Source organism: Pavona decussata, unplaced genomic scaffold (genome assembly GCF_977016875.1).
Source record: "Pavona decussata unplaced genomic scaffold, jaPavDecu1.1 SCAFFOLD_602, whole genome shotgun sequence".
Lineage (NCBI taxonomy): Eukaryota > Metazoa > Cnidaria > Anthozoa > Scleractinia > Agariciidae > Pavona > Pavona decussata.
Window position 1 is genome coordinate 1,122,385 of NW_028145860.1, and position 25,885 is coordinate 1,148,269.

A 25,885-nucleotide genomic window follows, 5' to 3' on the forward strand; every position below is an offset into this window, starting at 1 on the left:
CGGTTTTCCTCCCTCCACAAAAACCAACACTTCCAATTCCAATTCGAGCTGGAACGCGGCGGACACCTTTGAAACGAGTTCCTCCGAGTGTTCCGGGGACTAACTGAAGGGTTAAATCCCAGTATGATTTGTGTTTGGATGTTCTCGCCACGGGTTTACGAGGGTGTTTCGTTCAAATTTGATCATAGCCATAATTTAATAATAATAAACTTTATTTAAGTGTCGAAGTATTTAGCACTGTAGTGCTAATTGGGGACATTATAAATTAGTGAAATAAATATACAGACTGAAAAACAACATTTGTTAAAAATCCCAACTGGTGGGAAGCAGACCAGTTAGCTATTTACTTAGCGTGGCCTTGGATTTGAAAACAGGGTTACCATGAAAGAAATCCAAGTAGTCAGAGCGGCGCCCTAACCACAAGGCCATGCCGCCTCCCCTAAAAGGCATAACGGCCAAATCTTTTCGTGTATGTACAAGACTTATCTATTTTTCTGTTAGCTGATGATGATCCGTAGACTCAAAACCTGTCTACCCGATATGTTTGTTACTACAACAAGAAATCAGCTGATGATGATTCTTGATAATTAGCGTAATGTTTTCTCTTCTGAAGTTCAATATTGATTTGGTTCAAGCTTTTGATTCCTTCTAAAATCCCTCAATACGCACTTTCCTGCTCTGCCGTCGGTTATCCTCACTTTTAAGTCTGTCGATGAAATCCTAAAGTGTGACCATTCAAATGAAAGCTACTGAGCAGTACTTTCTTGTGGCGCTGTTTATTATGCTGTACAAGGTAGTTCTAACTTTTGAGTCTGTGGATGAAAGCAATTCTTTCCTCATGAATTGTTTGGTTCAAATTTTCTTGTGTAAAATGTTTCAGAAATTTGTCTCCACGTATTCGCTTTGTCACGTGGCATCGGATAAGGTTTCAATAGTTGAACCAAACCAATCACTCAAACGTTCATCATTTTCGTGAAGTCCTCCCAGCCAACGAGCCCGTCGCCGTCTGCGTCAGCGGCCTTTATCATAGCCTCGATCTCGTAATCTTTAAAATCTTGACCGAGTAGTTTGAAGACTCGGTCGAGTTCTGAGACGCCGATGAAACCGCTGCCATCTCGGTCGAAAACCTTGAAGGATTCGAGTAAAATATCTTCGGGATCGCAGTCCTCAAGGTTTTTTGTCATCAATGTCAGAAATTCGGGGAAGTCGATGGCGCCATTACCGTCTGAATCTAAAAAAATCGGAGTAAACATGTAAAGAACTAGAAGAATTTGTGTTGCAGGAAAGTTTTACTATTATTTACAACTAACATGACAAAAGCTATAACTTTTAGACTTTGACAGCTCTAAATTTGGCTCGAAAATCGAAAATCTTCTTGTAAAGTACTGTAACCAATAATAGCAAACATACTGCATTTTCAACAAGAGAAAAGTAAAGATAAAATTAAAACGATTCTGTCTTCTCATTGTTTTCATGTTTTCCCGCCTTTGTCCACCGGTTTCATGTTTCCCGCGCTTGGCGCCGCTTGCACGTTTTTGCCTCTAGCTCTGATTGGTTCATTGTGTTAGCCGAGTTTGTTATGATTGGCCAGATGTCATTTACTGGTTTTGGTTTCTGCAAAATGTGAAAAATCTGGTCTGTTCCGGCTGAATTGACGGTATGCAAAAAATAATATACTTAATTATAAAAAAGAGCCTCAATATTGTATAAAAGGAAAGAGAGAATTCCCACAGCAGTTTTTGAGTTCTCTCAGTCTTCAGTGGCTTTCCACTGATCACAGCGCGCTTGTTTTAAAATGAAGTATTAGGCTGATTTAGCAACAGAATGGGAACGTCAGTTGACAACGGCGCGCGCATCAGCAACACCCATGTATAGTCAAAATAGAATTGCGTCCAGACTATTCCGTGCGCTATCACGTCCTCAAATGACGTTCCCGTTTTGTTGCTAAATTAGCCTAATAGTAGCTTGTCAGCTTTGAACCTGGGTTATTTTTAGGCGTGAACAATTTTACCATGTGGCACTCACCTATTTGGTTCATCATGTCCATAAGTTCTGCCTCGGTGATATTATACCCGAGCGATGTGACCAATTTCTTCAGCTCTGTAGCTGTAATGCAACCATCGCCGTTGTTGTCAAAAACGTGGAACGCTTCCTTGATTTCACGAATTTGGTCCGGAGTGAGTTTGGCAGACTTTATCATTTCCTCTTCGTATTTTGACGCCCGGTGTATGCTATTATTGTTTGGTTCATTTGCTGGAGCTTTGCCTTTTTTGGAAGTCTTGTTCTCAGCTTCTTCTCCGGCGAAGAAGTCTTCGTCGTCGGACAACGAAAACCTATCACTTTCTGATTCACCGTCCATGTCTTCGGTAAGTTCCAAAGTTGACGTTCGGGCACTCGGTGAAAGTTGGCTCGAGGACGCGCTGCTGACGTGTGGTTTAACGATAGGAGTTTTGTCGTTTGTGGCTTTTGGTTCTGAATATGAAAACAAAATAAAGCTAAATTAAGGAAAAGAGTAAACCATTACCTCCGTTTTAAAGCATCACACGTTTGTGAACTTGAACAAAAGCAATTGAAACAGCGCATTTGCAAATACAGTTGAACCTCTCCACAATGGCCACCTTAGGGACAGAAGAAAGTGGCCGTTGTAGAGAGGTGGCCGTTATGGGGAGGTAGGGGTGTAATATGACACCTTTTTTTTCGGGAAGTACAACATGTTTATAATGGCAATCCAATCTTAAATAATATATAGAGGTGAAATACACAATAAAACGTAAATAATGTTTCGAATCAAAATGTTAAAAAGACGAAACGAGCAAGATTTCGCAACATTCGCTATATTATTGTAGACAATTTATGCTCACTGCAGCATATAAATGGAACACAGTCAAAATACGTATATCATTAAAAAGGATACAGAAACGTAATGTTCCGAAGACAAATGTGGATAACTGCATTGGTTTATAAAAAGTGTGTTTTTGACCCGGTTTTTTGACAAAAAAGAACTGTACTGGCCGTTGTCGAGAGGTTATTTTGGCAGTTGGGGACGCACTTTGGTGGCCGTTGCCGTTGTAGAGAGGTTTAAACAAGAGCTAATGTATGGACTGTCCGCCGGGACAAAAAAATGTGGCCGTTATAGAAAGGTGGCCGTTGTGGAGAGGTGGCCGTTAGTGGAGGTTCGACTTTACTTATCTATGGCTTTCATTTGAGCTGTAATACTAAATTACCGATAGTGTTCAAGAATGGTCACTCGAAAGATTTTATTCACCGTCTCAAAAGTTGAACCACCACGTACAGCATAATACAAAACAGCGTCACAGGAAAGTATTCACAATTAAGGATTTCATTCACATACTGAAAAGCCATAACCACCTTGTACAGCATAATAAACGGCGGCACCGGCAGGGAAGTACTGCTCAGTAGCTTTCATTTGAATGGTCACACTTTAGGATTTCATACACAGACTCAAAAGGTAGAACCACCTTGTACAGCATAATAAACAGCACCACAGGAAAGTACTGCTCAGTAGCTTTCATTTGAATGGTCACACTTTAGGTTTCATACACGGAGACAGGATGGCTGTACATAGTCTAGACAACGGAACATTTTGCGAATCTACGTTTGCCGTAGGAGGGAAGACGGAAGTCCGGAGGTCGTTTGGTTCAAATAGCACCACGATCAAATATTTTTCTTTGGTCCTGATGACGTTATTAGGGTTAGTAACTCGATGGGGTTCGAAGGGCAGTACTGCTAACTTGAAAGATGATTACTAAGTTTTGAGTCTGGATAAAATTTTATGGCATGACCACTCAAAACAGGAAAATAAATTTATGCCCACAATTAGGCTACGGCAAAAGATACCAAAAATAATTCGTCAGAGCGTCTACTGAAGAAGAAACTCATCCCCAACGAAAGGAAGCAAAAAGAAAAAAAGTCATACAAAGAATTAAGACCCGAAAAAATTGCCCAACGCTTCGCTCAAACTTCAAATGGTTCGCCCATTATACCCTGAATTCAACACACGCCGGAGTGATGATTATTCACCATATAACTTGCAATTTCTTTTACTCTCGCGATGGGCGTAATGAATAGTGTCACTTTTCAGACTCGCGGGCGACGTTTTTGTCTGATGTACGTTCGATTAATTATTAGCTCGCGTTGAAAAACAATTTCCTTTTTGGGAAATCTTTAATCGATGCACTTCCGAGAATCTGAGAAATTAACAGTTTAATTGCAATTTAAGTTGTTCAGTGGTTTTAAGTACTTGTTTATTGGAAGCTCATTGCCATCACAAGGATTCATCATTTGCCTTTGGGCGAAGAAACTCAAATATTGTTTTGCAAGACAAACATTGCGAAAGGGAATTACAGCTCGGTGGCTTTCGTCTGACCGAATTGTCACATTTCTAACTTCATCAAGAGACAACTGTTCAGTTTGATTTTAAAATTTCATTACTGTACCGTTTGTAATACACATGACCGTATAACAAGGAAGTACCTTCCTCTGAATTGTTATACTTTAGGATTCCACTGATCTATAGACCAAAAAGTTAGAACTACCTTTTGCAGCATGATCAATAAACAGCGCCACAGGAAAGATACTGTTTACACTAGAGGATTCAGATTCAAAAGTTAGAACCACCTATAGCATGATAAACAACACCACAGGAAAACACTGCATAGCAGCTTTCATTTGAATCGCGCGTTCTTCTACAGCCGAGCTACATTCAGAAAGAATTGAGCTCTTGTTTCTTTGTTGTTAACGGCGTGTTGTTACGATTTACTGTACGATTAGCTCCGATTGTTGGTTACTTACCGTTTCTCCTTCCTTCAGCCGTAATGCTCTCGCTTTCTGGTTCTTCGGCTATGGACGTGTAACGACGATGCAACATTGGTACTAGAGTTACGTTCTATTTCCAGTCCAAACCACACACGATTTCGCTTTTTTTTAAAACGTCCCCAGCAGACTTTGCCAAGTTCCTTCCGTCAGTTACTTTGTTTACACGAATATAAACTGTACAAACACGCGTCATCTTTCGAGACATTTTTGTGCCTCGCTCCCGTTGAAGAAATTAATCATTGTGGGTGTAAATGCAATATTTAAGCCGCGTGTTATTGATTTACAAACCTTGACCAATATATCGGAACGCTTCGTAATTAAAATTTAATTATCGCTTAAAGAACTTGCCTAAATTCCATTATTGTCAGGATAAGTTAATAGCGCGGTGTAAAGAATTCAATAATTACGTTTTGATTCAGTTACACACGAAAAAACTTCAAAAACGTCCTTACAGTTAGTGTTTACCAAAACACACTTATTGTGATATTGGTCGATTGATGAAATGATGCATCAAGCGTAACAATGTAAGTCATAAACACGTCTGTTCGTGTTTTGCTCGGCGTATTACATGCAAATTTAAAATGTAAGACCTTTCGGCAAGTACGCAAACAACATCAAAAATCCTTTTGTTTTGTGAAATCCACCCAACCCTTGACCTGACATTTTCGTTCAAATTCAAATACCTCAATAAGATTTAATTTAGTCCGTGTCAAATCTTAAGTTTAGTGTTTGTTTTCGTGCGCTGATAAGAGAAAGTAATATCTACTTTTCAACTCGACATCGACAAAAAAAAGTAGGTCAATAAAACAGTAACTCAGAGATTTCGTCGCGCCGCTAGGTCTCCAGGATGCCGCTCTACTAATAACACAGTGAACCAATCAGAACTAGGAGTAAAAGATGCAACTAGCGTCAAGCGCGGGAAAACATGTAACCATTGGCTAAGGGCAGGAAATCGCGCGTAAAAGACAAGATACGGTCGTTCTAATTTTAGCTTTTATTCGGTTTTGTTAGGAATTCCGTATGTTTGCTATGATTGGCTGCAGTTCTGATAACTCCACTGACCTGAATTTTATAACTGTGGGCTCATACTATGTTTATGAGTGTGATATCGAATTAAGATTAATAGGCGTATATACTGAGTGAATAATCTCAGATATCAACAGCTAATTTTAGTTTGGTTTTCTTTATTTTTGCTTTTGCAGATTTTGATGAAAACAAAGGAACTGGTGCAAAATGTAAGGAATATACAATTTAAATTTAGAACAATCGATTTGACATAGACTGATATCATTTTGTCGAATTAAAGATTATTGTAGAGAGTCCACGATAAGGAGAATTCGCACCTTTTATGTTCTGTTTAGATGGGTCTTGATGTGATCTACGGTGACACGGATTCCATTATGATCAACACCAACAGCACTGATCTCGTTGAAGTCCGAAAGATTGGCAACAAGGTTTGTGAACGTCTGCAAAGTTTTCAATTAAAGTAGGTGGATATCAGTTGGGGAATATCATATATGTCAGTCACAGTTTTGGTAATGATTTGGCTTTGTATTTCGTTATTAGGTGAAAAATGAGGTGAACAAGCTTTACCGACTGCTGGAGATCGACATAGATGGCATTTTCAAGTCCATGCTTCTACTGAAGAAAAAGAAGTGGGTGCAAGGAAATTTGTTGTCCTACTTATACTTAATTGCCTGCTATTTTGTCTGTTTAATGTTTGTTTGTTTGTTTGTTTTTTCAGCTGCTTGCTTTCTTGCTTCGTTGCTTGTTTTACAATCACTGTCAAAATTCCCGCGCACCGATTGGCTCGTAGCTATTGTCTATAAGTGTACAGACAATAAAAAAATGACGCCATAAAATGTTCAAAACTTGGCAGTGAAACCACTCGCCTGCGGCTCGTGGTTCCACTTGAGTTTTGAACATTTTGTGACGTCATTTTATGGTCTATAAGAGGAAAGACAATAAAAAAATGACGCCATAAAATGTTCAAAACTTGGCAGTGAAACCACTCGCTTGTGGCTCGTGGTTCCACTTGAGTTTTGAACATTTTGTGGTGTCATTTTATGATCTATAAGAGGACAGACCATAGAAAACTGCCGTCAATTTGTTAATTAGTCATTTTTAATATTTGTCTTTCTCTCTTTTTCTTTCAAGGTACGCTGCTATCAGTATTTCAGAAAACGAGGATGGTAAGAGAACAGTTTTACCGTATAATTTTGAGAAGTTTTTGGCTTTGCAATTTTTCAACCTTTTAATAAAAAAAATTGTTTCGTTCTTTTCAGGAACACTGAATGAAGTTAAGGAAATGAAGGGCTTGGATATCGTGAGGAGGGATTGGTGCGATCTTGCAAAGGATGCTGGAAAGTAAGGACTTACTCAATAGCTCGCTTCCGAAAAAAAAGAACGAATGAACGTTCTAAGCATCCTAGTACCTAGACCTTCTCACTTGCCTCATTGTCAGCGAGAATCCTGAAGCGAGCCTTTGTTGACCGCGCGAAGCCTGTGACGGAGCCGGTTTTATTCGGTGACGTCATCATGCGAAGATAGAATCCAGGCGCCCGTTGTTCAAAGGCCGGATAACTTTATCCGGTGGATAAGTCACTATCCGACAGTTTCAATCTGTGCAAAGATTTCAGTATTTCCTCATGTACAAGCGCATATGCACACTCTAACCACTGCTTAGTTGGGGAGTGTACGAAAACCTTGGACAACGTTTAACGTGAAGTATATTCTAGACCCTGTATAGCGCCTTATCCAGCGGATAAAATTATCCAGCCTTTGAACAACTGAGGCCTGGCCTAAACGAGCAGGAGTGCCTGGTGACAAGGCTTTGATCTAAGTAACCAATGGCTAAAGTAGGAACGGCTTCGTGAGCGAGTAAATGAACAAATTAACTAGAAATGGATAACACAGGCAAACAGATAAAACACGAATGGACGAATAAGATGTGAACAAAGCGAAAGAACGAACGGACCGGCGGAACATCCGTCTTATGAACAAAGAGGCGAAAGAACAAACGAATGTGTGCGCGAATAGACATAGAGACCGAACTGATTAACAAAAAGACGTACGAACGGACTTTTACGAATCAACAAACGAAATCCCGGAACAATTATCTACCAATAGCAAATGCCTTTTCCACGGTTCTAAGCAGAGACTAAATAATTTTCAACTTTCCTTCATAGCTACGTGCTGTCTCAAATCCTGTCTTCTCAAGCACGTGAAGCGATTGTGGAAAACATCCATGACTATCTTATATCAGGTACGAAGGCTCGTGCAAACAGAACTTCTGTGATGTTTTCTAATAAAACTGTGTTGACACTCGTTAGACTGGTCCTTATTTTCCTGTTTTTGTTTTTTTTCGTTCTTTAGTTGGAGAAAATGTTGCCGAGGGAAAAGTTGACATTCAGAAGTTCGTCATTAACAAGGTTTGATATAGCTTTTTGTGAAGTTAAACTGAAGATAATACCACGATACCTAACTGACTAATTAATGTCATCCTTTTTAAAGCAATTGACCAAATCGCCCCATGATTACCCGGACAAGAAATCGCTGGCTCATGTTAATGTCGCTCTACGCATGCTCAGTAAAGGAAGAAAAGTGAATGCTGGCGACACCATTCCCTACGTCATCTGTGATGTAAGTAGTAGGCGCTAATTTTTTTTTTTTTTTTTTAAGCTTTTCACTACAATTTCTTTCTTTGTATAATTAAATTTACGTTTTTCCGTTTGTTTTAGGATGGCTCTACACTGGCTGCCAGCCAGCGATCCTATCACCCAGATGAGCTTTGCAAGTCTGAAACACTCAAGATTGGTATCCTTTGAAAACTGATCAATGCATACCGTATTGTTCATGTTGAACGAGGTTCTTCAAGTTCTTTTCTGTCGCTCACATCTTAGTAGTAGTAGTAGTAGTAGTAGTAGCAGTAGCAGTAGCAGTAGCAGTAGCAGTAGCAGTAGCAGTAGCAGTAGCAGTAGCAGTAGCAGTAGCAGTAGCAGTAGCAGTAGCAGTAGCAGTAGCAGTAGCAGTAGCAGTAGTAGTAGTAGTAGTAGTAGTAGTAGTAGTAGTAGTAGTAGTAGTAGTAGTAGTAGTAGTAGTAGTAGTAGTAGTAGTAGTAGTAGTAGTGGTAGCAGTAGCAGTAGCAGTAAGTAGTGGTAGTGGCAGTAGCAGCAGCGGCGGCAGCAGTAGCAGTAGTAGTAGTAGTAGCAGCAGCAGCAGCAGCAGCAGTAGCTGTAGCAGTATTTTTTATTTAACCATTACACAGAATGATCAATGAGCTCGTTCAAAGGTGTACGTGCAAATTACATGTGTACCGAGAATTATCAAACAAAGTAGAGATACTACGAGGAAGCCAATATTTCAGTTTCCATCTGGATCGAACAAATTTGATCAAAAAGATGGTTCAAAGAACAATGTGAACTTTATGAAGGCTTGTCGTGTAAAAAATATTGGCAAAACATTCGGGAATTTCTCGGAAATTTACGTCAATCTATGGTGAATGTCGTATATAATAATCTTTTGACAATTTTCTGGACTGAAATCGTCGATGGGTGCTATCGATTCACAAAATAACAATAAAATAGAGGAACGTAACATAACATAACATACATTTTATAAACGTGTCTTGTCGTTCTAGCTATAGTTAGCTAATTGGGGACACATATAGGTGTACTTAAAAATTTAAATTACTAATTCTAAAATGTACAAATGTCATAATCTAAAACTAGCATTACTTAAAATTACTTAAAATTACAGCCTTAAAATCACTTCGTAAAATATCCTCATAATACTCTTAACCTAACTTGAGCATAAATAACAATTACTAATACATCCGTCCATCATAATTCCCAGTTTCTTCCTCCGTATCATTCTCTTTAACGCTCCCAACGTAATACAACTCCTCTCACTTCTAGTTTATTTCGAGAATAAAGGCGGTCCTACAAATAAACTCTCTAAATCTCGACTTCAAGTACGTTCGTCCTTGACTCCTGTACACCCCAGACATAAAATACTACCTCGCCAATCAGGTTCATCCGGTTGTAGCTCGTTTGTGTGATCCTATTGACGGCACAGACAATGCACACATCGCTCAGTGTCTCGGTGAGTAAATTGTCTTCAGTATTCTAGTAGTAATTTAACCGTTCGGCTAGACAATTGACTTGTAAGTGGGAATAATAAAAGCTAAGGATATTAGAGTAATTAAGGACGGTGCCTACTAATACAGAAGTATTTTTGCGTGGTTTATGACTATGCAGGGAAAGCTGATCTTAGCAAGGGCTAGTGAAATCCAAAAAGAAAATCGGGGGTAACCGGGCATTCTTTTAGAGATAATTACGCAACAGTTAACATACAAAGCAATGTATGGCGTTTTTTTTGTTTGTTTTTTTTTTTTTTTTAATTGAAGCTTTATTATCTCTGAAAAATGTATGGTGGCCCCCAGTTTTCGTTTTGGATACCAAGGGCGCTTGCTAAGTTCTGCTTTCTCCGCATAGTTTTAAACCGAGCAAAAAATATCCCTTTATTAGTAGGCACCACCCATAGGAAAACCGAGCATCTCGAGTTGCGCAAAACGTATGCGCAGTAATAAAAGTAGGCACCGTCCTCTAGAGCAGTTTGAAGCATAAAATGAAGCCAACTTTGTTTCCTTTTACGAGAATACGAAAAGGGCAAATTCGCAGCAGGACACAAGAACTTTTTTTTTGTTCATTCATAAGTCAAACTGTAGAGTGATAAGCTGAAAGATGACTTGTCTAACATTGCGCAGGTCTGGACCCATCTGGTTACCGTGGCAACTCTGGTCTTCATCATGACGAAAATGACGCGATGCTTGGTGGCCAGGCCCAGATGACGGATGAGGAACGATTCAAGGTTGGTAATTACCGAGGGAAACAGTTGATTTTGTTTTCTAAAAAATTTCGATGTCTTTGTTCGGCTTTATCACGGGAAACTATAGGACTCACAACTTTCAAATATATCTGATTTTTGAGAATGATGTATTAATCAGTAAACGACCCAGGCTACTCGGAAGAAAATCCGAGTGCTCCTATCAGGAGTCGAACCTAAGACTTTCCGATTACTAGGTCGGATGCTCTACCACTGAGCTACAGGAGACTCGTGGGAGCTAAGGTCATTAAACTAGGTTCATGGAACAAACATCCTGCATATTGCTAGGATTGGAATATCATGTGTGGTATATGCGCAATGGAATGAATGTAATGGAATATGTTAAGCCTGGCCCCAGTTGTTCAAAGGCCGGATAACTTTATCCGCTGGATAAGGCACTATTCCGGGTCTAAAATATACTTCACGTTAAACGTTGTCCGAGGTTTTCGTACATTCCCAAACTAGACTGTGGTTAGAGTGTGCATATTCGCTTGTACACGACGAAATACTGAAATCTTTGCACAGATTGAAACTATCGGATAGTGACTTATCCACTGGATAAAGTTGTCCGGCCTTTGAACAACTGGGGCCTGGTGAATAAATGAGAATGATGTATTAATCGGTAAATGGCACAGGCGTACTCGGAAAATGATTTTTGTTCAACGAGATAAATTCCATATTTTGTCTACTGTTTAGGACTGTGAGCGATTCAAAGTGAAGTGTAGTCGCCCTGCTTGCAGACATGAAGTAACTCTTGAAGTCCTCTTCAAAAACACGGTAAGTATCACTTTGCACAAGGATAAAAGACGTGAGTATATGTATTGAAGGATGGCGGAATTCGTTTTCGCTTACCTTGTCGGTTTCTTAACTCTTAGTTGACTGTGAGCAAAAAAAATTGTACTTGTCCTGTCCACGTCTAAGCGCACGTGGTTTACTAATCGTTATATTGTTGTCTTTCAGTCACACCCATTTGGCCTTTGCGATACTTGTCCCAAATGCAATAACTCATACAGCGCAGGCGCTGTTTCCAACCAACTGACTGTCGCAATGCGAAGACACATCAAGGAGTACTACATGGTAACAAAACCAAATTTGAAAATGAATTTGCATGTCAGCCTCAGGGCCACGACAGAAACTAACTCATTTACTATGTTATAATCCTTAATTCCACAGGGATGGCAAAAATGTGATGACCCTTCCTGTGGTTACACCACTCGTCAGGTGACCCTGGCACGTCAGCGGGGTTCCTCCACGTGCCCATCATGCTTCAGGGCCCACTTGCATCCTGTGGTGAGCGAAATGATAGTTTGTTGTTGTTTTGTCCTTTTATTAAGAAGTTACGTGAGATAGAGTTTTTTTCCAATCAAAAGAGTAGCATCAGCAACGAAGATTTCACTCTTATTAAAATATTTCACTTAAGAAATAGCAGACATTCACCGTAGTCTGTTTGGGAATAGTTGAATCTGATTGACTCCGAGGTCCTTGATTATTTATAGCCCATCACTATATTTTCGCAGAGTCTAATTGGTTTAAATTGAGCACGTGATGTGATGTAGTGTTCATCCGCGGAGAGACACTATTGGTTGAAAGCGATACCTTTTTTGTTTAAACCGGCTTTCGCCTGAGAGATGAAATTGGCGAGCTGTTAATTAATTCGAAATACCAGTTTTGGGTATTTTTGTTTGGAAAAACATTTACTTCTGAGAAATGAAAATAAAAGAGCGTTTCTGTCTCGGAGAAAAACTAACTTAAAACTAGCATATAAGCCCACAAAACTTCGTATCTTCGTCCAAGGTTTTCTTTCAGAACATCCATTTTCCGCCGGCGACTACCAACCGATAGTCTCTCGACAGAACAGGAACAGTCTCTTTCTATAATAGTCAACGATGTTCTTCGAATTTATAGTTTTTGTAAATACGACCTAATTTTTGTTCTTCCTATTACAATCACTCAGTTAATTAATAAAACAGTTACCCTACTTCTCTTCGTATCTATGATCGGTAGTCAACATTGTTGCCTCTCATCCAAATAAATAAAAATAATAAATAAGAATCTCAACTGGTGGGAGGCAAACGACTTGGCTATTTACAGAAGTGTCCTTAGATTTGTTAATCGGAGCTATCGTGAAACAAATCCAAGTGGTCAGAGAGGGATTTGAAGCCGGGACCTCGGACTACAAGTCCAGCACCCTAACCCTTTGTCATGCCGCATACCGTTTCCTCTCTGTTTGTGCTTATTTCTTTCATTTCTTTTTTTCTTCGTTATTCCAGTACTCAGACACTGCTCTGTACACCCAGCTTTTGTACTACTCCCGATTGTTTGATTATGACCACGCCATCAAGAACGCCAAGGATGACAAGACAAGTGAGTGAAATGTGATGTGATGTTTTCAGTCCGTCTGGCACCAGTTGTTCAAAGAGCGGATAATTTTATCCACTGGATAAGTCGCTATGCGGCAGATCACGTGTGTTAGAATTTCCCTATAGCCCTATAATTTGTGTATAAAGTAGAAGCGTCTGTCTTATTAAAGTATGGGATTGTGTGAAAAACTTACCAAAAGCATTGGTTGGAGTACATTTGCTCCACTTGATAGTGACTTATCCAGTGGATAAAGTTATCCGCTCTTTGAACAACTTGGGCCTGGTGAATATATGATAGATGAATTTTTCAGTTGATTTTTCTCAGACTTAAAGCTGTCATAGCAAGTTTGAGTGAGTAGTATTTTTTTTAAATCGTCTTTCAATTTTATGTCACCGGTATCAGTATTAGGTACAAAATGTGTTTTCTTTCGTTTCCATTTCTCGTTGTACGTAACTGTTCACCGAAAAAAAATGTTAGTGACTATCGGCCCCACGTTGACTCATTTTCCATCTCTTTTTTTCAGTCCCGTTTGAAATGAAGAAAACCAAGTCGCCGCCATTTTATACAACTGTGCTCTTGGCAGTTACGAAAGTCCTGAACGCGAATGGTTATTCTGAAGTTAATCTTGCAAAGCTGTTCAGTAGCTTCTCCGTTTAGTGGGAGAAATATTTCATTTATACAGAGTACAGACATCCTATGAAAAAGAAAGGTTTTAACTTGGTTCAGTGAATTATGTGAACTTTCAAACGTAGAGCGTTTTTTGAATTGTCTGTCGAAAGTAAGACTGAATACGTTATTGCTCTGATTTTTGGGGTGGTATGCAACTTGCTCTATCCAATCAGAATGAACGGTCTCTTTTTTCAACTAATCAGCAAGCCTTTCTGGACCCCAGAGCCTTTGGCTTAGCTGCGCAAGTCAAGTGTGTTAGTCATGCGCAAAAGGGAAGAAATCTAGGGTCAGTACTCTGTGAACCTTGTATAAATATTCATCTTCTTGTAATCTTTATACGTTTTCGCACCAATTTTCCTTGGCTACCAAGTTATCCAATGTAGAAACGCTTCTACATGCACTGAGGCAAAACAAATTGTAACATAAACGGGACTTTTTGAGAAAAGTATTAAACATCTCTTAAAAGTCTATCTTTTTGTATTGTTATATGTTCTTTAAGCCATGTTGTAATATCTTCTAAGCCATAATTTTATAGCATTATTCTTGGTTTGAAGACACATTTACTACTCCAAAAGCTTGGATTGCAATTGCAATACAATCTAACTGGGTTTGCACTACAAAAGGTGGTTATTACCAAAAACAGTGAATGGAAAATTCTTAGTAAGAAATGAGCGCGACAGTGTGTTTCTTTGTTGCTGTTTTCGGAAAAAAATTCTTTGAAACGAGTTACTCTTGTAAGCTTCCCTGCCGAAGTGCAGAGTATTTTCGGTCGCGACCGTTTAACGCCTGCATTAACTGATGAACAGAAGAAGAGAACAGCGCATTAGAATCGATGGACAAACGACAGCGCGAGTCTAAATTCTTGTCCACAATTTTCTTGGGAAATAGAGCGTTTTCAAACTCGATAAGAACGGACAAATGATGAACAGAACAGTTTCACCATTTGAACGAGTCGTGCGACTGAGTTGACTTTGCCCCTGCCTTTATGAGACGCATTTTCATCACTTGAACGAGTGGTACGACTCGTTCAAGTTGACAAGGTGAGATGCAAGTCGTCCTTGACCATTCATCACTTGAACGAGAAATAACACTTCATATTTTTTTCCATGAAAAATATCACAGCATTCACCACTTGTACCAGTCGTACGACTCGCACGAGCTGCATCTTCATTTTGACGACTTGTGCAAGTGGTGAGCGGATTTGACGTGACTTGAAAATCAACGAACAAACGAGAGTGCATCTTTGAATTCTCATCAACTCTCGCCTTTGATACTGCCGTTCCATACCGCACAAAGGCCTACATGGGCGTCGTCACACCACAGCTTGCCGGAATATCACGGTTCCACCATGTGGGACCCCAGACTTGGTGTTTAGAACAACGGTGTACACGAGATTGAAATGGTGCAACGTCGGGCTACATGTTGGACACTGGAAAGTTATCACAACACTTCCAGCGTTTCCGAAATGCTTGACCACTTAGGCTGGAGCTTTCGTGAACAGCGCAGAGCTCATGCCCGCCTCCTCATACTGTTCAGGATCTATCATGGGCTAAATTCCAGTCGACTCCAGAAATTACCTACGACTTGTAATGTGTACAAACAGGCTTACCCATCGTTACAGTTTCATCCCTCTATCTACATCAACAGCCCCTCACCGTCTTTCTTTTTACCTTCGAACAATATCTCAATGGAAAAGTCTACCTCACTCATTCTTTATTTAAAAGTGAGTTTACGCAACAAGTTCCAGTTGTTCAAAGACCGATTAAGCTAATCTTGGGTTAACGTGACATGACTTTGATTCGAGTTTAATGACCAATCAATAAAGATTTTTCCAAGAGACTTCTGTCGCTCAGTTTTGACGTAGAGTTTGCTTTACTCGTCCGAAACTGGGTGCATTCATATGTTTGCAGATGACACCACAATTTATTACCTTGGGAAAGGAGTCGAAGAAATCATTGATGTGTTAAATCTAACATTAAACGACTTCAAAGTGTGGTGCTGTAAAAATCACCTGACTGTTCACACTGGTAAGACCGTGGCAATGCTGATTTCCAGTCAAGTCTTTGTTGGACCAATGAGACCTCTTATGTTCGGAAACTCTCACATTTACTTCACCACCAAATCCACTTGCTTGGGTGTTGAAATTGATTATAAACTGAACTGGAAACGGCAAGTTAAAGCCCTGCACTATAAGTTTGGAGGAAAGCTGAAATTCCTTAAAAAGCTCAAAGCCCTACCCTCAGGTGTACTAGAAGAAATATATTTTAAAGGGATTGTCCCAAGCATCACGTACTGCATGGCTATTTGGGGGTCCTGTTCACCATCTACATTTAATGAATTGGAACATTTACGCTTGAAAGCAGCCAAACTAATTCATAAACTGCCCAGCGAAACTCCTGACTCTGACGTCCTTGACCTAGTTAAATGGAAATCATTAGGCTATATTTACAAACGTAGACTCGCTTCTATAATGTATCAAGTTTATCATAATAGTTTACCTGATCAACTTACTGCCCTTTTCACAAAACGCAGCATTGATAGTAATTATAACCTAAGGCGTATTAATGACTTTCCGTATGTACGGTGTAACAGTGACCTTGGTCGGAATAGTGCAAGGTACAGAGGGCCCATTGTCTGGAATTTGCCGCCTAAAGCCTTCAAGGATGCTTCCTCCCTACAGCTTTTTAAACAAAAACTTAGACAGGCCTCAAGGACATTAGATCGCATTCAATTCGAAAAGGAGGCCCGTGTGATAACATCCAAGCAAACGGATTTTTTATATTTCTAAGTTCTTGAAATTTCTTTACTTTTTCTTTAGAATTGTACATATATTTAAGCAGTCTTTTAAGTTCCTGCAAACCGATCTGCTTTAACAAAAATGTATGTATGTATGTATGTATGTATGTATGTATGTATGTATGTATGTATGTATGTATGTATGTATGTATGTATGTATGTATGTATGTATGTATGTATGTATGTATGTATGTATGTATGTATGTATGTATGTATGTATGTATGTATGTATGTATGTATGTATGTATGTATGTATGTATGTATGTATGTATGTATGTATGTATGTATGTATGTATGTATGTATGTATGTATGTATGTATGTATGTATGTATGTATGTATGTATGTATGTATGTATGTATGTATGTATGTATGTATGTATGTATGTATGTATGTATGTATGTATGTATGTATGTATGTATGTATGTATGTATGTATGTATGTATGTATGTATGTATGTATGTATGTATGTATGTATGTATGTATGTATGTATGTATGTATGTATGTATGTATGTATGTATGTATGTATGTATGTATGTATGTATGTATGTATGTATGTATGTATGTATGTATGTATGTATGTATGTATGTATGTATGTATGTATGTATGTATGTATGTATGTATGTATGTATGTATGTATGTATGTATGTATGTATGTATGTATGTATGTATGTATGTATGTATGTATGTATGTATGTATGTACCATAAGCTTAAAATTAGCTTTTAAAAAGCATTTTTACTGGCTTTCGAACAACCGGATCCAGAACGGCTGAAGTAGGGGGACGGCACCGTCCTTGTGTGACCAACGAAACAGCCAAACCTTCACGACTCTCTTTTAGTCCCTCCCGCTTATTATTTTCGTGTTGTATTACAACGATTACGATTTTCGACTTTAATTGGTGTCCTCTGATCTGTATAAATAACAGGGAAGACCAATTAAAGACGAAATTCGCCTCAAAATGTGTGGGTGCTAAGGCGTCATCTCGGTCACACGGCGATATTTTACCGTCTTTTCCCTCAGCCGTCCTATTGCATAAGCTCGGTAATTCATAATTGAACTCGGGACATGTTTAAACAATCTTTATCTACAATCTACCATAAGGCTGTCTAGTCTAGTAATTGATCCACTGACAAATTCCAACCAATAGTCCACAATCATTAGGGGTAGGTTGTCATGGTAAATAAAGATAAAGCGTTAAAATAATACCCTACCTGAACTCTTGTCGATCGGAAAGCCATGCGCAACTAGCAAACAAAGAATAAATTCATCCCAGAGAAACTTAGGAGCAAGATGTAACAAGGAAAGATACATCTGTGTGATTTACCGGTCCAACGAAATTGGAAGTTCTAAAGAGCCGCGTGTTATCTGAAAAATAGAAGTACTTTGAACTGCGCACACTTAGATAAACCAGTCAAGAAATTTATCTTCTCTGTACGAAGAAAAAAGATATGACGACTTAATGGACAGATTTCACGTCACAAAGACTTTACGCGGTTCAAGCACGAGAGAAAGAAAGTGAAAAAAAATTGCGCGCGCAACGGTCATTTTATCTTCGAGACTTATATCAGTTGTAAAACTTTGATGTTTTAGCCAGCATAATGAGAAAGATGGCAAGAATTTCCAGCGTATAAACCTTTGAACTAGAAAGAGCCTTGAGGAGAGCAACGCAAGTACCTCGTGTGGGAAGAAAGAGGAATCGTAAGGTTTAAAAGGTTAATTAATGTGATAAAAAAGATTTTACACTGACTATCAGTTTGTTGCGTTCTGTATAAAATTGAAATTACGGACGTTTTTATCCCATTCAACCCTGAACATGAATTTTGTTTCTGTTTCGGTTCTTAGTAAAACACGGACAAAATTTCTAATTGGCGCGACGATTGCGTCCGTGACATTTTCGCTTTTTTTCTTACAATTCTCTTCTAGTGATAGTGACCGTATGCTGCAATAGCTTCTCAACACTTCTCGGAATCAAAATTACAGAAACATAATCTCGTGCAAGAAAAGCTTCTAATTCTAAATGAATATGTAATGGGATTGAAATCGTAGCCCTAAATATTATAATTTGCCTAATTTGTTACAATGTAACCCTTTGCAAGGGTTTACTTTTTGCCAAACTGAGAAACATCCGGGATGTCGACAAAGTGACGCGCAAAAATCGGCCATATTTGTACAACGACGCAACCAACGCCAACCGAACGCCAACCTGAACTCAAGAGAAAAAGAGGCTTTTGAATTGTCCTTGAACCAAAAATGTCTGATTTATTTGATACCGGTTCGGAGGATTTGGACTGGACATCTGATTTGGGCGTAAGTTTGCTTATTTCTTGTGTGGTGTATGACTTAAGCTTACTTCCAAACAACTTAGTGAAGTAATAAGGCTTGAGCTTAACGACAAACTGAGCGTTGCCGGAATTAACTCGGTTTTCACAAAATAGCTGGCATTGATAAGCTTACATCTCCGTAACAGCAATTAAGTAAATTCACTTCAAATTTAATTAGCTTAGATTTACAAGAACTACCTCGCAATTTATGTCTAAAAATCTTACGCACGTGATGAACGTTTTTGAGAGAAAAAGAATTTGGCCGTTTTGAGCGCGGTTCTTTTAACATAGCTCTGCAGTTTTCTGAATAATTTTCTCATGCAAACACTTAATATTCAATAACTTAAGCTAACTGTGCTGGAAGAAAATGCAATAGAATTAGGTTTAGAACTTCCTAATTTCTGTTCTTGCCCGGTGCGTTGTTAAAGACAGTTTGACTTTTTTTTCACTTTCAAAACAGGAATATGAAGGAGAGAGAAACGAGCTCGGAGAACGGCATGGTTTGGGTAAAGCCGTATTGCCAAATGGTGATCTTTACGAAGGGAGTTACCAGTACGGCAAACGACATGGAATGGTAAGGCAACTGGCATTTGCGAAAGATGAAGATTGTTCAGTAAACTTGATAAACCCCGGCGTCCTCCACAAACTTCAAACTTTATTACCAGTTGGATGGCTTTGCATGGCATTAACAATAAACAGCACCGCTTTCACAAATGTTTATGCGTCAAATTCGAGTTGAACAACACAAAAAAAGTTGTTACAGAGTAGGCAAAAATACAAATTACTCGTATGGTTGTTTTTGCGACTTTTACATATTGCAACCTGTTTCTAAACATATCAACCAAGATCAAATTAAAAACACCATTTTGTGACCCCGGAAAGACAAAGATCTTGTCTGTTGAACACAGATGTTTGACAGGGGCAAAACTGGGGAATAAACGTTTTTCTGCTTTCAGGGTGTGTACTCATTTCGAGACAGTAGTGCCAAGTACAGGGGGTTTTATGAGAAAGGTAAAAAAAGTGGTGATGGTGTATTTGAGTATCCTAATGGGTCTAAATATGAAGGTGCGTGAAAATGCTTTCAAAACAAGTGCAGCTTTGCAACTTGGATATTTTAAGGATGGTGCCTACTATTGTGCAATTTGTTACTAAGCAGGAAAAGCAGACCTTAGCAGGGGCAAAGAAAATTAAGAAACAATTCTAAAAAGTGCTCCCATACAAACCAATGTATGGCATTTTTTATCAAATTGAAGCTTTATTATCTCTGAAAATACGTGAATACCCCAATTTTCTTTTTAAATAGAAAGTGCACTTGCTAAGTTCTGCTTTCCCCACATAGTTTTAAACCACACAAAAATATCCCTGTATTAGCAGGCACCACCCATAGGAAATCCGAGTATCTTGAAATGCACAGAACATATACGGAGTGTCAAAAGTAGGCACTGTCCTTAATTAACTGGTGTAAGGGACAAGCTAGCAGCATAACCAATGGATTAATTTCCCCATGCTCAGTAAGGATAACCCCCCCCCCGGGGGGGGGGGGTACTCCCCTATATAAGGTATATAGGTATGTGCCGCCCCAAAGGGTATGGTTTTTGAGCCGTTTTGGTCTGAAATAGGATATAGATTTTGACAATTACGGTCTGAAATCGGGTCGGGTTTTTGGGGCGTGGAACATTTACGAAAGCTTACAAACATATTTTTCTTCTCAGTACGTAACTGGAACGACTAACTGATAGCGAGAAAAAGAAATAGATAAACTATGTCATTCCAGCTTACTTTTGCTCCTTGCGTCAACTTCCGTTCGGCACTGATGCATAATTATCAGGTCTGAAAACGGGTATAAATTTTAGAGGTCAGGTCTGAAAACGGGTGTGGAAAATGGCATGCTTAGGTCTGAAATAGGGTCGGGATTTGAAGACCCGGGCGGCACACCCCCACCAAGAATTCCGGGGAGTACCCCCCCCCCCCCCCGGGGGATAACCCTTCCTGCCTCCTCCTGCAAACAAAACTTCTTCAGTAGAAGGCAATATAACAGACCATTGTCTAACCGGCTGCCAGTATATTTGTAAACAACAAGAAGGATAACAACTTCCTCTTGATGAGATGTTGGTCCATTGCTGGATTACCCCCTGCATTGTGCAGTTCCAGAAAATATCCATACTACCCCCACAAAAGGTTTTTTGTCTTGCACCCTGCACCCACCCCCCATTTCCCTCCCCCTCCCCCCCCTCACGAAATTCCAGTTTAGCTTCATACATTACTACTAAAATTTTGACTTTTAAAGACCCCTTCTCCCTAGGAATTTCCAATGACCTTCCATGGGGTGGGTAGCGATTATTTCTGGAACTGTTTATTGACTCCTAAATACCCATTTCTATTCATCCATGGGTAAAATAAGACAATGCCAAATAAAGTTTCTTGTCCAAGAAAGCAACACACGAATGTAGAGACTAACGTAGACCCATAACAGGTAGTCAGCATTTAGACAGCAAGGAAAAAATCTCAAAAAAGGCAAAGATTTAGGCTTTGGCGCTCCAATTAGGTTGGCCTTATCTTTCCTCCTTCCCCCAATCCCTCCACCTGTGCTTTCTAACAATAAGTTCCGATGTAACAGGTAAAAAACATGAGGAGGACGTGTTTGATGGGTTTGGTAAATGTTATTAATTATTTTGTGTACTTTTATTAAAAAATGTGCTTTATCTTGTTATGGCAGGAGAGTGGGAAAATGATGAACGAAGTGGTGACGGGACTTACTACTATGTAAATGGCGACGTGTATGTGGGACAGTGGAAAAACAACAAGAAACATGGAAAGGGTTTCTATACATGTGCTTCAACAAAACTCAAAGTTTGTTATCTCCTATTTCTTAATAATGATTTATCATAATAACAATTACAGCAAACATTCATAAATTACAAAGATCACATTAATTTTACATTTACAATACCTTAATGTTAAATACATAACTTCTATCTGAGGAGTTGGCATGTCTTTGCAGATCCTTATTGCTCGTTCCAAAGTTCACAAAAAGAACTGGGCCTTAGTTTTCACATCGTTCAAATTGCGTCATATGAAGATAGGAACCCTATCACCAGAAAGATCACATAAAACTTAGTAAGTTCTCAAAGGTTGGTTATGTTTCATTGGGTAGTGACCTTGCTGTGATCTGCCAAAGGTTGCCCAAACACCACACAAAAGTCTCTAATTCTGAGATGGCATCCCCCAAATCCATACAAAAGTCTCTAATTCTGAGATGGCATCCCCCAAATCCATACCAAGTCTAATTTTTCTGATTTTTGAAAGCCTTCTACATGGTCGCAATTTAACGGCACAACCTCAACTTGGTAAACTGGCCAATTTTAATGTGATCTTTCTAGTGATTGACTTCAATTTATGATTAAATGAAAATTTGAAAACTCATCTCCATTCTTCCTTTGAACTTCGGAATGGGCAATTTTTGGACACTTTGCTGGGTACGTTTCCTGGTAATCCTTAGATAAAATCCAAGGCCAAGTTTACACATATTTAGCCATCTGGTCAGTCTCCTGATAGTAAAAAAAAACATCACACTTTGTGTCTTATTTGCAAAATTATGTTTCTTTGCATGCAAATTAGCTATTCTGTAGTTCCAGAAAACATCCATACTCCCCCCTATGGAAGGTTTTTTGTTTTGCACTCCACCCCCTAGGAAATTCCAGTTTAGCTTCATACTTTGCTTCTAAAATTTTGACTTTTAATACCCCCTCCCCCTAGGAATTTGTGATGACCTTCCATGGGGTGGGTATGGATAAAGGATGGTGCCCTACTAATAAAGGAGTATTTTTGTGTGGTTTATGACTATGCGAGGAGAGCAGATCTTAGCAACGGCTATTGAAATCCAAAAAGAAAATTCAGTGTAACCATGCATTTTTTTTTAGAGATAATTAAGCAAGTTATTCTAATAAAAAGCAAACATACAAAGCAATGTATGGCGTTTTTTGTTTTGTTTTGTTTTTCTTTTGTTTGTTTGTTTCAAATTGAAGCTTTATTATCTCTGAAAAATACATGGTGACCCCAAATTTTCTTTTTGGATACCAAGGACACTTGCTAAGTTCTGCTTTCTCCACATAGTTTTAAACCAGGCAAAAATATCCCGGTATAAGTAAGCACCACCCATAGGAAAACTGAGTATCTCAAGATGCACAGAACGCATTTACAGACAACAAAAGTAGGCACTGTCCTTAAGCAGTGGCAAATTTTGTGAGAGACCTTTCACCACTCCTAATTAAGTGCATATATACACAAACAATTCAAATTAATTCAAACAAACAGTACAACCCTAATCCTATCTAGTTTTTTTTCTTCTAAGTATGACGGAAACTGGAACGATGGAAAACTCACAGGTCCCTGTAACATGATTCTACCAAACCATGTCTTTCTGGGAACATTTTATAACAGTTTGGTGAGTATCATATACCATTCAAAAGGCCCATTTACACTACCCTGGCTACAGAGGCCTGTTGTCTACAAGATAAAAATGCTCTGCCACTCAGGGTACATTTACACAAGCGATTTCTGTGAATTTTTTTGCACTTTTTTATGCAATTTTTGTTGCACTCAAGTTGCAGTTGTAAATCGTGGGAGTTAACTAAAAGCAATTTCAGTGTGATTCATCAGGACAATATTGCAGGGATTTTAAACTGTTTGACACTTGATGCACATTTTCAGGATTTCTCAGAAAACATACAACTATATTGCGCTGAAATTGCACTTGTCTGAAATAACAGTTGGTTTACACATGTGACCTGAAGTCTCAGCCTTGTTCAAGACAAATTGCAGTGAAGATTGTGAAAAGAAATGCATCAAAAATCGTATGTAAATAGCCCTTTTAACACATAACACTGGTCTCAAGGAATAGCAGTGGTTAGTTTCCTGGACATAGAGGTGGGGAGGGGTGAGGGTGGCAGGTTACTTCAGACAAGGAGGAGGTGAATATTCATCCTTCTGGAAAATATCAATAACCACCCAGAACTGGAAGGACACTGCATGGAAATTACAAGGAGTGGGAATTTTGAATCCTCTCTGAATGCTGAATCCCCAAGACACTTAGGGAACAGCTCTGTTGGCTTGTTCAGTGATTTCTGGAAAAAATGTTCTTGGAATCTGGAACAAACATTTCTTGGATAGAATTTAAGACCTCAACATTCACATTATATTCCTGCTTGTGCAAACTTTTCCACTTTTGTGTGTTCCATTTTTTTATTTGCTTTGAGTAAACTTATTATTTTTCCCTTCAATGTTTGCTAATTTAATTTACTTAAATAAATTTAACTTAATTAACACAAAAATGAATTTCCTGAAATAAGATAAGAGTTTTGAAATATGTGTAAGGAAAAAATCTCTATTTCAGCCACGGCTTCTTGTTCAAATAAAAATACCGAAAAATTTGTTCTTTTCCGCAGCCCTGCGGTCCTGGCAGATATGTCTTTGACATTGGTGTTGAACAACATGGGGAGTATACCCTTGCAGAGAGGGTACGTACATTAAATGCAAGAGTTGCAAGTAGTTAACTTGAAGAAATAACATGGACTGTGTAAATTGCATTACATACATAGGTTAAGGTAAATTTGGCCTATATGGGCACAGCTTAACCTGTACGCCAGTGCTTCACAAGGTTAACCCCAGCATCCGGCTGCTGGTGCCCTTTTATACCCCTGGCCCCAGTTGTTCAAAGAGCGGGTAACTTTATCTATTGGATAAGTCACTATCCAGCGGATAAAATGTATTTGTTGGAATACATTTTATATGCTGGATAACATCTTATCCACTGGATAGAGTTATCCGCTCTTTGAACAACTGGGGCCTCTTACATAACAACATTAAGCATTACTGAAAATGTTATTTCAGTTTATGGCTTTTTGGCCAAGTCATGTCCAAGATGTCACCAAAAAGGCAGTTCAATACAATACAATACAATACAATGCCTTTTATTTAACCATGGTGGTTCTAGATGTTAGATTGCCTGATTTACCGGTATTATTATTATTATTATTATTATTATTATTATTATTATTATTATTATTATTATTATTATTGTTATTATTATTATTATTATTATTATTATTATTATTTTAACTGTCCAACGGTCAGGGAAAAACATACTTTTTTCAGGTCAAGGAACTTCTAAATCCCGACCCAAAGTCAGTAAAAAGTCAGGGAATTTTATTTTTGGCTAGCCACCAAACAACTTTCCGTGCTGGCAAAGGTAAAAGTTAAACCATTCCAAAAATTATCTGCAAGGGAGCTGATTTCTGTGGCTTCATCACTGGATTTATTACGGATTTAGTCAGCAAATATTTGTTTGTGGTCTGTGAATAGTCAGGGTCAATGAAATCAGGTGTATCAGCTTAACTCAAAACTTCTTGTTTTTAGACAAGAGGGACAGGAGAAAAAGAACATATTGTAGATTTGCCTGTGTGGAAATGCAAGCCTGATCTTCATCTCCTTGGTTCTTCAAAATGAACCATAAACACAGACGAGACTAAAGCAAGCAAGTTATCCAAGGTTCAGTTGATTTGAAACAGGGTACCAACACTGCACAAGTTAATTTGATTGTCACCTCTAAGTATTTCTGTGGATGTCTTTTTAATGTTGTGTATAACCAGTGTGATTGGTTGAATTGCCAGTGGAATTTGTAATGTTTTGGTCTTTTTTAATCTCTTGTTAAAAGATTAATTTCTTGTCTTGCCCAACAGCTCTTAAAACTGAAATCATTTAAACAGCAAAAGACAGAAAGATTAAAAAAATGTCACAATTGGCCCTACAACAGTGAAGTTCACACATGTGAGGTGACTAATTATTCTGACCAAAAAAATTATATAAACTTGTTTCAAGCACAACTCAATGCAAGATATACTAAGTCGCACTAACACTCCATTTTGGCTGCTACTTACATCGACTTTTGACAAATTTCAGTTTCGCGTGCAAATAAACCGAGGTTTTGTTGACTTTGTTTGTTTGTTGGTTTTGTTG

General features: G+C 38.7%; 3 protein-coding genes across 3 annotated transcripts in view; 2 read left to right on the forward strand and 1 right to left on the reverse strand.

The window, feature by feature from the left end:
* The window catches only part of LOC146449254 (DNA polymerase alpha catalytic subunit-like), a 40,046-nt gene extending 25,879 nt beyond the window's left edge, over positions 1–14,167 (forward strand). Inside the window, exons 45-60 of the mRNA XM_085101477.1 lie at positions 6,039–6,071; positions 6,198–6,290; positions 6,403–6,491; positions 6,994–7,028; positions 7,122–7,203; positions 8,025–8,101; positions 8,212–8,267; positions 8,350–8,478; positions 8,577–8,652; positions 9,841–9,939; positions 10,604–10,707; positions 11,419–11,499; positions 11,683–11,799; positions 11,896–12,012; positions 12,993–13,086; positions 13,607–14,167. Of these exons, the coding sequence (XP_084957603.1) occupies positions 6,039–6,071; positions 6,198–6,290; positions 6,403–6,491; positions 6,994–7,028; positions 7,122–7,203; positions 8,025–8,101; positions 8,212–8,267; positions 8,350–8,478; positions 8,577–8,652; positions 9,841–9,939; positions 10,604–10,707; positions 11,419–11,499; positions 11,683–11,799; positions 11,896–12,012; positions 12,993–13,086; positions 13,607–13,740 (1,416 nt within the window). The 3' untranslated portion in view covers positions 13,741–14,167. The remainder of the gene's footprint in view (positions 1–6,038; positions 6,072–6,197; positions 6,291–6,402; positions 6,492–6,993; positions 7,029–7,121; positions 7,204–8,024; positions 8,102–8,211; positions 8,268–8,349; positions 8,479–8,576; positions 8,653–9,840; positions 9,940–10,603; positions 10,708–11,418; positions 11,500–11,682; positions 11,800–11,895; positions 12,013–12,992; positions 13,087–13,606) is intronic.
* Positions 17–5,922, reverse strand: LOC146449256 (uncharacterized). Its single transcript, XM_085101519.1, has 3 exons — positions 4,813–5,922; positions 2,026–2,472; positions 17–1,231 (listed from the first exon to the last, which is right to left on the reverse strand). The coding sequence occupies exons 1-3, from the start codon at positions 4,886–4,888 to the stop codon at positions 954–956; spliced, it is 801 nt and encodes a 266-aa protein (XP_084957645.1). The 5' UTR covers positions 4,889–5,922; the 3' UTR covers positions 17–953.
* A 4,481-nt stretch (positions 14,168–18,648) lies between the features above and the next one.
* On the forward strand, positions 18,649–25,860 carry LOC146449257 (radial spoke head 1 homolog). The gene is made up of 7 exons (XM_085101524.1): positions 18,649–18,857; positions 19,332–19,445; positions 19,828–19,936; positions 21,588–21,721; positions 23,223–23,315; positions 24,316–24,387; positions 25,286–25,860. Exons 1-7 carry the CDS (start codon positions 18,801–18,803, stop codon positions 25,373–25,375), a joined length of 669 nt encoding a protein of 222 aa, XP_084957650.1. The 5' UTR covers positions 18,649–18,800; the 3' UTR covers positions 25,376–25,860.
* Positions 25,861–25,885: the final 25 nt, after the last annotated feature.

What these genes read in the sequence shown, in the direction of transcription:
- LOC146449256 (XM_085101519.1), bottom strand. Translation starts at nt 4,888, where the DNA reads ATGTTGCATCGTCGTTACACGTCCATAGCCGAAGAACCAGAAAGCGAG. An exon ending in GGCTGAAGGAAGGAGAAACG is followed by an intron (nt 2,473 to 4,812) that starts GTAAGTAACCAA and finishes TTTCATATTCAG; the next exon opens with AACCAAAAGCCACAAACGAC. An exon ending in GGACATGATGAACCAAATAG is followed by an intron (nt 1,232 to 2,025) that starts GTGAGTGCCACA and finishes CGATTTTTTTAG; the next exon opens with ATTCAGACGGTAATGGCGCC.
- LOC146449257 (XM_085101524.1), top strand. Translation starts at nt 18,801, where the DNA reads ATGTCTGATTTATTTGATACCGGTTCGGAGGATTTGGACTGGACATCT. An exon ending in TAATGGGTCTAAATATGAAG is followed by an intron (nt 19,937 to 21,587) that starts GTGCGTGAAAAT and finishes TTGTTATGGCAG; the next exon opens with GAGAGTGGGAAAATGATGAA. An exon ending in AGTATACCCTTGCAGAGAGG is followed by an intron (nt 24,388 to 25,285) that starts GTACGTACATTA and finishes TCTTGTTTTTAG; the next exon opens with ACAAGAGGGACAGGAGAAAA.